Source organism: Lynx canadensis, chromosome B3, assembly GCF_007474595.2.
Source record: "Lynx canadensis isolate LIC74 chromosome B3, mLynCan4.pri.v2, whole genome shotgun sequence".
In the NCBI taxonomy this organism is placed as follows: Eukaryota; Metazoa; Chordata; class Mammalia; order Carnivora; family Felidae; genus Lynx; species Lynx canadensis.
In genome coordinates this window covers 145,396,936-145,408,391 of record NC_044308.2, presented here as the reverse complement: position 1 = coordinate 145,408,391, position 11,456 = coordinate 145,396,936, and the positions used below count along the sequence as shown (strand labels likewise).

Here is an 11,456-nt window from a genome sequence, read left to right as displayed (position 1 = left end):
ACCCGCCCGCTCTCCCCTCCCTCCTTGCCCCTGCTGGCTCCCGGGGACCCGCCACCTCGCCCCATGAGGGAAGGGCTGCTCTCGGGCTGAGGGGAGGGTGCAGCAGCGAAGAGCTTGGGCTGGGAGCCCCCCACGCGGTGCTGCCCTGGCAGGGAGGAGCGGGGCTGGAGCGCTGCCCCTCGCCCCCGCGCACACGGGCCTTTCCCCGTGGCGGGCTGGGCGAGCCACCCAAGTCAGGGGACGTGAAATTATGGCAAGTGGGCACGAGGCCTCTGGGCAGTTCATGAATGAGGACGGAGAAGGAGGTGGGTGGGTGTCTTTGTCCCCAAAAGTCCAGTGAGGCCATCCCACCGTCCAGGCGCCGGCAGCCTCACTCTCCCATCCGTCTGCAGACACCGGTGAGATGCGGCCCTCCTGGGGACCCCGCCGTGGGGGTTCTGCCTGACTCCACGGGGTTTCGCCTCCCCTGAAGATGGGGTCAGAGACCCGAGGCCAAGGGCCCAGGAACCGGAGGCGGGAGGGGCCCCAGAGTCTCCCGACGGGGCCTCGATGCTGCGTGGACCACACCCGGCGGGCCGCGTCGCCGTGCTCCCACAGACCGGCCGCCGAAGACAATGTGCATTTAAGACCTCCCGGTCCCTCCCTGTGGGTCGGGGGTCCGAGCACAGCTCAGCTGGGTCCTCTGCTCAGGGCCCGCAGGCTGCGAGCCGGGGCTGGGCTCTCGTGGCTGGCACCGTTCAGTGGGGCAGCTCCGTGTGCCCGGGGCACCGTCAGCGCCCTGCCGCCCCGGCCTCGCGGTTTGCTTCTTCACGCCCGCAAGGAATAGACTCCCAGCAAGACGCCGGCACAAGCTTGCGTCGCACGGTCACCGCCGCACATTCTATTGGCTACAGGCGAAGGCAGGGGTTCCGCACCCCCAAGCGGAGGGGATCACACGGGAGTGGGGTTCCAGGAGGTGGGGGCATGGGGGCCATTTTAGAGTGTGTCCACCCTCCCCCCCAGAAGCAGCCACGTCAAGGCCCCCCGGGGCGTCTCTTGAGGCTCTTCAAGCGGGTCTCCCGTGGGGTCTGCTTTGGAGCAGGCCTTCAAGCCTGCCACTGAGGTGTGGCCACCACTTCCGCTGGCTATGGCCACCGGGCCACTGGACCGTCATCCCAGCGTGGCCTGGGGCACAGAGCCTGGGGACAGGCCACGCGCTCTGAGACACACAGGAAGCAGAGGGCAAACCCACACCGGCAGCCGTGGAGAGCAGAGCGGGTCTCGGATGGTGTCTGCTCCCGAGGGGAGCTGCCGTGCGGCACGTGAGCCCGGGGTGGGAGGCTGGGCAGCCGCTGGGGCTTGGCTGGGTCAAGTGCGGCCCACACGCAGACCAGCTCCCAGAGGCCCTGGACGCCTTGCAGGGCCACGTGGCCCCCAGGCACCCCTCCGGACCCGTGCAGGGTGGGCGGGGAGGCGGGCTGGGTTGGGGGACCCTCTTCACCGACGAGGACGCGGATGCGTAAGGTGCCCCACCCCAAGCCCGTCTGGCTCTCTCCGGGGCAGAGGGGACCGGGCGAGGCAGGGAGGAGGAGCCCCAAGATGTGGGGAGAGGAGGATCTGCTATGCACTCCCTTAGGTCCCTCGGCGTGCAGTGTCCCTTGGACCACTGAGCCAGCCCCAAGCGCCAGCCTAGGGCAGCCACAGGGTCTCCACGGGCCGGGTGGGCTCCAAAGCCTTGGCCAGAAGCCAGGAGGTGACGGAGGCCAGGGTGCCCGGAGACAGGCCTCTGGCCCGGCAGGAGGCTGGGAGCCGAGGGAGGTGTCCGACGGGATTCAGACCCTGCCTCTGCAGTGTCGGCCTCCGCCTCTGCAGGGCAGCTCCCAGGACAGGGGGCTCCAGCCCGCGTGTATCCAGGTCCCCCACCCTGCCCCCGCCCCCTGCTCAAAACCAGGTTCTCTGGACGCTGCCCGGAGTCCTGGACCCCCTACGCACCAGGACCAACCCCACGGGCCCAGGCGCCCACCTCGCCTCTCCGAGACCCGCCCTCGCAGTCCCGGCACCTGCCTCTGCCCCGTCCCCTGGTTCCTGTGGGCAGGGACGGACAGCAGCGAGAGTCCAGCGGCTCCCATGGCACACGGGCAGACAGCAGCTTCACCCGGCAGCCGTGTGGACCCTCACAGGGTGGGGGGTGCTGAACTCCGACCTGGGGCCAGTGGGAGGGGGTGCAGCCCATGTGGGACTCACACAGAGAGGCAGGGAGGTGCAGGGGGCCTCTGAAGCAACCCCCTTGTGGGTGGGGACTGTGGCTCTCAGATCAGGGGGGAGCATCCCGGAGGGCCCTCTGCAGGAGGTGAGGGTTAAGAGGGGATGGTTCAGAGAGCTGAGGGCTGGCGAACAGTTTGCACCTGCCAGGAGTTGGGAAGTCCTGGCCCTGAGCGGGGCTTGTGAGGGTGGGGACAGGCCACCGGGAGCCACGGGGCCGGGGAACCAGGTATGGCTGGCCCTCAACCCTGCCAAGCGCAGTTCCTGACCTGGGCTTGTCCGTCCAGGCCCACGGCGTAGGGGGAATCCCAGTCCCGTTCGAACAGGTGCCGTAACTGCTCCTGCACGGTGGGCACCCCCGGCCCGGCGCGGGAGGCCCTCTGGCTGACCACCAGGCCTGCCCCTGAGGTGCTGCTGAAGTAATCTTCTGACAAGTTGGAGGTGCCTGCGGGGGTGGGGTGGGGAAGAGTCCCTGACGACCGGGCTCGCTCGCACAGGGACTCTGCCAGCCTGGCCCAGGCGTGTGGCTCAGCCACAGCTTCGGGGACAGGGGTGCCCCGCCGCTGGCGTCCCCTCAGGTGCGGCTGGGGGCGGGGCAAGGGCCCCTCGTGTGTGAGGCTCCACCCCACAGCCTCCTGGGGCGGCTCGGACTCAGGGCTCTGACACCCTGTACTCAGGACTCACCACCTGACCGTGGGGCCGGGTCCGCAGCGGGGCTGGCGCCCGGTCCTCGGAGCCCCGCCGGGCACCCTAGCCCTCGGCCCTGAGGGGCCCCCGCTGGACAGAAGGGCAGTGTCGCCTTCGGCACCCCGGCCCGGCGACGCTCGAGGGCCACGGCCCCCTTCTGTGGGTTTATGTGGCCCCCGCGTCCCATACAGTTGGCACCCGGAAGGCTCGAGGGCCCGGGGACGCCCGGGCCGGGGCCCACCGCCCACTGCCCTCGCTGCTCACCTATGTAGGCCGCCTTCTCTGTGACCATGAACTTGCTGTGGTCACCCCTGCTGAACGGATGTTGGAGTGGTTCCTCACAGGCACGATGAAGACTTTCTTTGGGGAACGGAGAGGGGGCGGGGTCAGGAAGGGCTGGGGGCCGCCCCGCCCCCCGCGTCCCGTCCCTGGCGCAGGGAGTGGGTGCTCACCACGTCCACGGAGACGCCGGCCCGCCATCGGGGTCCTGAGAGCCTGCAGGGACCGCAGGCCGGGGAACATCCTGGGTCTGTGTGCAAGCCAGCAGCTGACCAGCAGACGCACGCGCACAGCCCCTGTTGAAGGCCGCTGTCCGCAGCGCGGTGTCCAGCACCGGCCAGTACCTGGGGGAGGCAGGGTCGGGGGTCTCGGGCCGCGGGGTCCCTGCCTGCCAGCCGCGGGCGGGCAGGGCCCCCGCGGGACGGGGAACGGCAGCGAGGGGCCTACCACCCTGCAAGCGGCCGCGGGCTCCCACCCGGACCCACCTGGCGGGGCGGCTGAAGCGCGTGGTGGGGAAGTACTCCATCACCGAGGCGTAGATGAACTCCTGGGCGCCCCCCATCACCGCCAGCAGCGCCTCCAGGTCCCCGGTGCGGCCGTGCGGGCAGAGCGGAGGAGGCGATGCCTGTTCGGGGAAGGGGTCCCTGAGGGCACGGCCGGCTGGCCCGAGCCGCGCGCTTTCTGGACCTGTGACCCTAGCGTGCGCCCCACCCCCCGCCCCCGCCCCAGCGTTTGGGAACCTGGAGGAAACCGAGAGGTGCTGCCTGGAGAGGGGGGAGACTCGGGGCGGCCCCCAGTACTTGGCGGGGAGAGACTGGAAGCCGGCAGGCCTCCCCCCCACCCCCCCGCGCACACCCCTCCACCCCCGCCCACCTGGGGCCAGGTCGGCCCGACTTCCTGGAACAGGGCCCACGCCACCCCACCAACCGTGCAAGGCCTTCCGGGGCCACCATGCTGGGTCTCCTCCTCCCCCACCCTCCCCGGTCACAAGCCGAGGCCCCCTCGAGCCCACCCAGTAGTGTGCTTGGAGCACCCCCCCCCCCAGGACCCAGGGCGCCCTGCCACTTCCCAGGCTGCCTGTCTCCCATGGGACGGTGATGACTGGCATCCTCCCCTGCAGCTGGGTCCCTCCCCTCCCCGGCCCCCCACACCGGTGCCCCGAGGGACCTGCCCCAGACCTCCTGGGGTCTGCCGGCTCCTCAGCCCCTCTCAACCGAGAAAGTAGGCATAGTGGTGGGCAACCCCTCAAAGCGGTCCCGGAGGGGCTGGAAGCGGTTGATGTGGGACGAGAGGTTCCGAGGCCAGGCTCTGGGGAGGACGGCATTCGGCGCCCCCAGCACCCAGTAGGTCTGGAAGGTCTTCTCCAGGTCCATGGCCAGGCGGCTGCAAGTTGTAGATGATGACGCCGAGCTCCTTCACCTGACAGGGAAAGGGCAGAGGCTGAGGGAGGCGGCCCCGGGGTGCGCGGGGTGCGCGCTGTGGCCCCCCCCCCCCCCCACAGGCAGAGCGCAGCCAACCCCCCCACTGGCAGCGGGTCCAGGCAGCGTCACCCGCAGGGCCACGACGGACAGCGTGCTCGGGGGAGGCGATGAGGTGGGGTGCCCAGGGCTCCCGGCTCTTCTCGCGCACTGGGTTCTAGTAATCAGAGCGACACACGCGTCTCGCAAAAAAAACGGGAATGCGGTAAAATCGTTCTTCGTGTCACGGTCCGGCACAGACGCAGCTGTCCTCGCCGCCCCCGTCCTTGCACTGGGTTTCGACGTGGTCCGCAGGTGTCCGTGTAAGTGACTGGCACGGCCTTCCCCGGGGCGCCGTGGTGTCGCCAGTGTGAGTCAGCGGCCGCGAGGCCCCTGCCTTACTGACCCGGCTCTGGCGACTCCCCGCGGGGCCCCGCTTGATGATGAGGCTGCAGGGGACGTGAGGCCCGAGCCCCCGGGAGTGTGGGCGGCGGACGAGCTCCGGGTGGTCTCCCCGCGCTGGGCTCGGACCCACCTGTGTCAGGGAGCGCCAGTCCATGTTGGCACTGCCCAAGTAGACGTGCCGTGCGTCCACGACCCAGAACTTGGAATGCAAGACCGCCGGTGAGCTTCCGCAGGGGCACGTACCGCACCTGGGCACCTGGCCGAGAGTTCGGGGCACTGTGGCGAGGCTGGCTCTCAGCCCTGCACGTCGGTCCTCAGCCGATGCCATCAGCGCCCCCACTTTACAGGTGGGGAGGTGGAGGCGTCGACCGGCCCGGGATCCCCCCGGGCAGCCCAAGTCCGGAGCCCAGGTTTGCACGGATTGCGCCCACGGCCGCTTGCTCCCTGGCGGAGCTGCCCGCCCGAGCCCCACCCCACCCCGCGCCCCGCCCCGTGGAAAATGACCCCCCGGCCCTGGCCGCCTGCCCTCCTGGCGACCGAGGGGAGCAGGGGCGGCCTTTCCCGGCCTCTCCCCTTGTCCCGGGGCGCAGAGGCCCAGGCCGGGCGGCCGCCTACCTTGGGCTGCCAGCACCCGCAGGTCAGTGGACTTCCTGGCCAGCGACGGGCTGCTGGTGGCCACGGCCAGGGAGACGTTCCTGGCCAGCCGTTGCTGCAGCTTGCTCAGGAGGGCCTCTCCCTGCGGGGCCAGGCCGGCCGTGAGGGTGACCCCCGCCGAGCCGGAGGGACCCAGACCTTTCCCCGGGAGCCCGCCCTGCACTCCCACGGCTCAGGGCCAGAGACACGTGCCCGGAGGCGGCGGGCCGGGCCCCGGTCGTACCGGCCGGGAAGACGAGTCGTTGACCCCGATGTCAGGCCCCGTGAGGGACCAGTAGAAGGAGGCCACGTGGATGCTGCTCTCCCGGGCGGCGTCCAGCAGCTGCGACCAGGCCTGGGCGAGGGGCTGGGCAGACGGGCTGCCGGCCGCGGAGGGCAGGTCCTGCGGGATGCTTTCCACAAGGACAAGCCTGCAGGAGGGCACAGGGGCCAGCGTCCCCTCCGTCTACCTCCGTCCCCGCCGGCCGGCCGCGCCGGAGGGGCCGCTGCCAACGTGGGGCCCCTCCCAGGCCGAGGGTGCGAGCGGGGAGGGGTGCAACCAGACTGGGCGGGGCACGCCTGAGCCGCTGGAGGGCTGTGGGCCTGAGCAGAGAGCTCTGGGTCTGGGCCGCCTACCGGTGCGGAGGCCCATGGAGGAGGCCCAGGATGGCCCTGGGAAAGGGCTGGACCGGATGGTTGTGAGCGTGCGGGCGGGGCTGCGCAGGAGCGCGGGCAGGTGGGAGGCAGGGGCGCAACCCCGGGGCAGGGGCGGGGGCGGGGGGGGGCGGGGTGGGGGAGCGAGAGAGCCCCACTCACCGGCAGGAGTCCTGCTTGCTGCTGCCGGGCCCCCCCCTGCCAGGGGCTCCTGGGCCGGGCTGGAGCCGTGGCCCGGGCCTGGTGGGCCCTTCCTCGGGGTGCAGCTGGCCCCAGGTGGGGACAGGTGCCCTTGCCACAGGAGGTAGACCAGGGTCATGGCACCGAGCCACAGCACAGCCAGCGCTCCCGCAACCTGAAGGGGAGGAAGGCGTCACTGTGGGGTCCCCAATGGCCTGGGCTGACGTGGCCCCTCCGGGGCCCCCCGATGAGGACCAGGCCTGCGGCGGGGGTGGGGCCCAAACAGGCAAGGGGTTGGCGAGGATGGCACTGAGCAGGGCCCGAGCCCACCGTGCCGGGGGTCGGGGGGGCTGGGGCGCGCTCTGTGGCCCCATGCTGTCCCCAGGCCGCCCGGAGACAGGGAGGCGCGCAGGTGCAGAGCCCCCCTGCTGGTCGGCCGGGGCTCGGCCGGGCTTCAGGGCCCACTCCCATGGGCCACCAGTTCCACCAGCACCGGCCTCCGTCCCCGTGGGCTGTGGAGTCACCGGGAGCTCCAGCCCCGCCTGGGACGGCCCCGCGGTGCCCGGGCAGCTGGGGCCCACCACAGAGGCCTCCCCCCCTCCTGCCCAAGGCGGCGCCCCGCTGCCATCCCCCTGGGCGGCCCTGGCCTTCGGGTGGTGGTCTCTGTGCAGAGGCTGACGAGCAGGCGCGTGTGCGTGTGCGCGTGTGCGTGTGCGTGCGTGTGTCCGTCTGCGCCTGGGACCCGGCCCTCGGGCTGTTTTCCCCTCTCAGTTTCCCTCTCAGGGGTGTCGGTGTCTGAATCTCGGTTCCTTCTTTCGGCCACGTGTGTGCCGAGTCCCGGAGTCACTTCTGCTTTCAGCCGGGCCCCCCTTACAGACCTTTAAGTGGCCCGCACGGGCTCTGTGGGTGGGGCCTGGCTCGGCCTCCGAGCCTGGGGTTCGCTCTAAGGGCCGCCCCCCACGGGGTACCCTGGCTGCCTCAGTGTGGGGAGCGGTCGGCCCGCACGAGGCGTGTCTGCCCATGAGCCGGAAAGTGAGGGGGCGGCGGGGACCCCCAGAAGCCAGAAACAGGGCCTCAGGCAGGAGCCACAGAGGTCCGACACCACGGCCTGCCAGAGTCCCCGGAGGGGAGCTCGGGGCGTCGAGGTGCCCCCTCCTCCTGGCCGAGCTGAGGCTCAGGGGCTGCCCTACCGCCCCCCCCCCCCCGCCCGAACCTGGGGGATCCGGGTCCGCGACCAGGCCTTCACTCTCAGGAGAGGCAGTCGGCGTGAAGTCTGGGCTGGGGACGGGGCACAACCCTCCCCGGATGCGCCACACGGAAGAGGGCCTGTCCCCCAGGTGTCCCAGGCAGAGGGCAGCTCAGAGCCTAGGGCCCCCATCCGGGACTTGGAGCTGTCGCAGGCACCGCCCCACCCCCCGCCCCGGCCACTGATGCCCAGAGCACATCATTCTCCTCTGGGCCACTGGGAACACACTGGGAGGCCGGCCACGCAGGGCAGCCCTGGGCCACTGCAGCGCTGGCGACCTCACGTCCAGGGCTGGGCAGAGGGTGACCCGCTAGCACAGTGGGGGCGGGGAGACCCTGCGGGGCAGCTCCAAGCACCCCCGGCCCGCGGCAGGCAGCCCTGGGACCCTGCAGGTGTCAAGAGGTCATGGCTGGAGGCGTGGACTTCCTGCCCTGCAGGGCGCAGAGCGTGGGACGAGGCTGCCTGGCCCAGGCAGGGGAGAGGGCCTGCCGCCCGCTGGCCGGGACGCCCCGAGGCCCTGCTTCTCCCGGCTGCACAGGCCGGAGGGGGAAGGGGGGGGCCTGGAGACCCCCGGGCCCAGGGCTGCTGGCAGCCTGCTTCCAGGGCCCTCCGCCCGGCTCTCCCGCCCGGCCGTGGCGCGGCTGGCACTTACCCCTGGGGCTCCTGCCTTGGCGTTCATCCTGCTCCAGCGGCAGACTGCGGGCCCCCAGCTCTGTGAGGGCGGGCGGGTTCCGGCGGCCTCCACCCCGGCCCACCTGCCTCCTCTCTGTAGCTGCTGCTTCCCCTTCTGGCCACTTCCTCTTTGTCCTGAGTACCTCCCTCTGCACCCCCCCCCCCCCCGCAGACATCTGGAGCTGGGTGAGCCAGCCGGGGGTGGGGGGGGGGGGGGTGAGGGCCTGCAAACTTTCACCTTCAGAGAAAATCTGCCCCTCCCGGGGGAGGCGCTCTCTAGTCACAGGCTTGGGTATCGGTCAGGCTTGCTGCCGGCCACAGAGACCCAAGGAGGCCCGATTGTCCCCTTCTCTCTCCCACTAACCAGGTTTAGGGGCTGGTGGCGGGGAGACGGGGTGGGCTCCACGGCCACTGGGAGCCAGGTCCCCTCTAGCTCTCAGCTCCCACTCCCTAGCGGTGACCACAGCCTCGTGGCTCCACAAAGGCTGCTGGAGTTCAGCCATCACCTCCGCGTCCTAGGGGCATGAGGGACATCCCAGAAGTCCCACAGGGCACTTCCACTTATGTATCAGACTGAAACGAATAGATTCCGCACAGGATCGCCACATGAGTGACGCCCCTCACAAGAGCAGCGACTCCTTGATGTTAAAGGGTCATAGTTCTGGTTTCTTTTTAGTCTGTTCAAGCGGCCGTAACACGACAGTGAGGACGGGTGGGGGGGGGGCTGGTAAACAGCACACACCTGCTCCTCACAGCTCTGGGGGCTGGGAGCGCAAGGTCGAGGCGCCAGCAGGTAGGGTGTCCTTGCGAGGGTGTCTGGCTTGCCTGCTGTGTCCTCCAGGGGGGAGGGGCGGGGGCTCTCTGCAGGCTCCGTCCCGAGGGCACCGATAGCCTCTCAGGGGCTCCGCCCTCCTGCCCTCCCGGCCTCCTGCCAGCCCACTCCCGATGCCATCCCAAACCATCCTCCCGCGCCCCTCCCCCTCCCTTTTCTCCCCCCTGCGAGCCGGAGGGGGCAGGGATGGCTGCTGGGGCTGCAGCCGCGGGTCCCCGCTCGGGACGCGAAATCTGTGCTAGGAAAACGCTCGGCCCTGCTCCCAGCAAGCAGCCCAGGGCTGACACTCTGGGCCACACGTCCAGCTCCTCAGTGGCTTGACCCAAGCAGACCTCGGTTGCCCCTCCCTCTGCGGCGGCTTCGAGGACCCTTCTGGGAGGAGGCTTTCCGGCTCGGCCGTGACATCACAAGGCTCTTTCTTTCTTCTCTCGTTTCTTAGTTTTGTCATGTCCCCTCCCCCGTCTTATTGAGAATATAACTGACACATGACGTTGTATTAGCTTCCGGGGTGAACACGATTGATATTTCCAGACGCTGCCAAGTGACCAGCGGGTCGGGTCACCCCCACCGCACGCGGTCAGTGCTTTGCTGTGACGAGAGCTGACACCCACTCTCTTAGCGGCCGTGCTCGCCGTGCTGCCCGCCACATCCCAGGACCCATCTGCCTGGCGACTGTAAGCGTGGCCCATGGCCCCCCACGGGGGCTGCTCCCCCCACCCCCACCCCCCAGCAACCGGGGCTGTTCTCTGTTTTTGTGAGCCCGGTGTTCTCAGACTCCCCCCAAGGGATCGACCCTCCGGTGTTTGTCTTTCCCTGACTCCCCTCGGGTCACGGGATGCCCGCAAGGCCCAGCCAAGGTCACCGGTGGTGGGATTTCCTTCTTTTTCATGGCTGAGTCGTATTCTGTTGCCTCTGTGAATGCACACCACATCTTTTTTTTAAGGTTTATTTATTTATTTTGAGAGAGAGAGAGAGGGAGAGAACCAGCAGGGAAGGGGGCAGAGAAAGAGAGAGAATCCCAGGCAGGCTCCGTGCTGTCAGCACAGAGCCTGACGCCGGGCTCGATCTCATGAACCTCGGGATCATGACCTGAGCCGAAACCAAGAGCCGGGCACTCGGCCGACAGAGCCCCTCAGGCGCCCCCCACACCACGTCTCCTTTATGCATTTGTCTGCCGGTGGACGCGCAGGGTGTTGCCGCGGTGTGCTGTCGTGAAGAGCGCTGCAGGGGACGTGGGGGCGCGCGGCTCCCCCAGGACGGAGGCTCCCCGTCCACCGCCAGGTTTTCTCCCCCAGCCGTGTGTGTCCTTGTATCTCTTCTCCCTCACATGGAAAATGCTGGTTCCCACCAGCGTCACTATGATTATTTATTAGCTTTGGCTTGTCACATCTTTACCACGATGTCCAAGGAGCAATCCTAACGTCACCGCTCAGTGCGGCCGGGCTGGTGGGCAAGTCCCGCCCCTTCGCCGGGACTGCCTCGCGCTCCGCACGCACCTACTGACATCACCCAGGTTTCCATTAACAACCTGTTAATGGAGCGGGTCAGGGAGTTTCTCGGGTGTAATTTCCCTCCGTCTCCCGGGAGGGCCCCATACGAACCACGATCGCGCGCGGTCGGACTGGCTGCGGCGGTAACGGACTTCAGCTCGTCCATCCGTGCTCACGACCGTCACTCGTCACACTCCTTTCTCGTCCCGCGTCGCCTGGTTTTCGTATTTAAATATATCAGAGTCCTGGAATGGATTAGGTACGCACCCCCCTTCTCCCCGTCTCCCTACATTTCGAAGTTTGTAAAACAGGCTAAAATACCCTTTTCATTTGCGGGGAGCCTGGGAACCTGTCGTGATTTTCACATCTTTGTGGGAAGGTGGTCAACCATTAATTCAGTTTCTTTAGTGGTTACAGGACCGTTCAGGCTTTCTGTTTCTCTGAGAGTCACATTTGGCAAATGATCTTTTTCTAGGAACGTGTCTCTTTGTTCGCTCTTACCAGTCGTATGGACAAAGGGTATGGGTAACACCACCCTCCTCACCGCATCCGCCCCCCACGCCCACGGTGACGCCCCCTTTTCCTTCACACACTGGCCTTTATGCCTCCTGTCTTTTCTCCCCCTTGGGAGATCTTGTCAGAGTTCTGGCTATTTCGTTAATATTTTTTCAAGAAATCCA

General features: G+C 68.6%; 1 protein-coding gene across 1 annotated transcript; it reads right to left on the bottom strand.

Moving 5' to 3' along the window:
- Positions 1-847: 847 nt before the first annotated feature.
- On the bottom strand, positions 848-8,556 carry PLD4 (phospholipase D family member 4). The gene is given in 18 exon segments (XM_030320124.1): positions 848-2,686; positions 3,193-3,252; positions 3,255-3,288; positions 3,381-3,407; positions 3,409-3,498; positions 3,500-3,551; positions 3,693-3,832; positions 4,422-4,595; positions 4,597-4,626; positions 5,200-5,281; positions 5,283-5,325; positions 5,685-5,805; positions 5,947-6,133; positions 6,519-6,544; positions 6,547-6,592; positions 6,594-6,639; positions 6,642-6,711; positions 8,435-8,556. Coding segments are annotated over 18 exon segments (1,458 nt in total). The 5' UTR covers positions 8,462-8,556; the 3' UTR covers positions 848-2,483.
- Between the last annotated feature and the right edge of the window lie 2,900 nt (positions 8,557-11,456).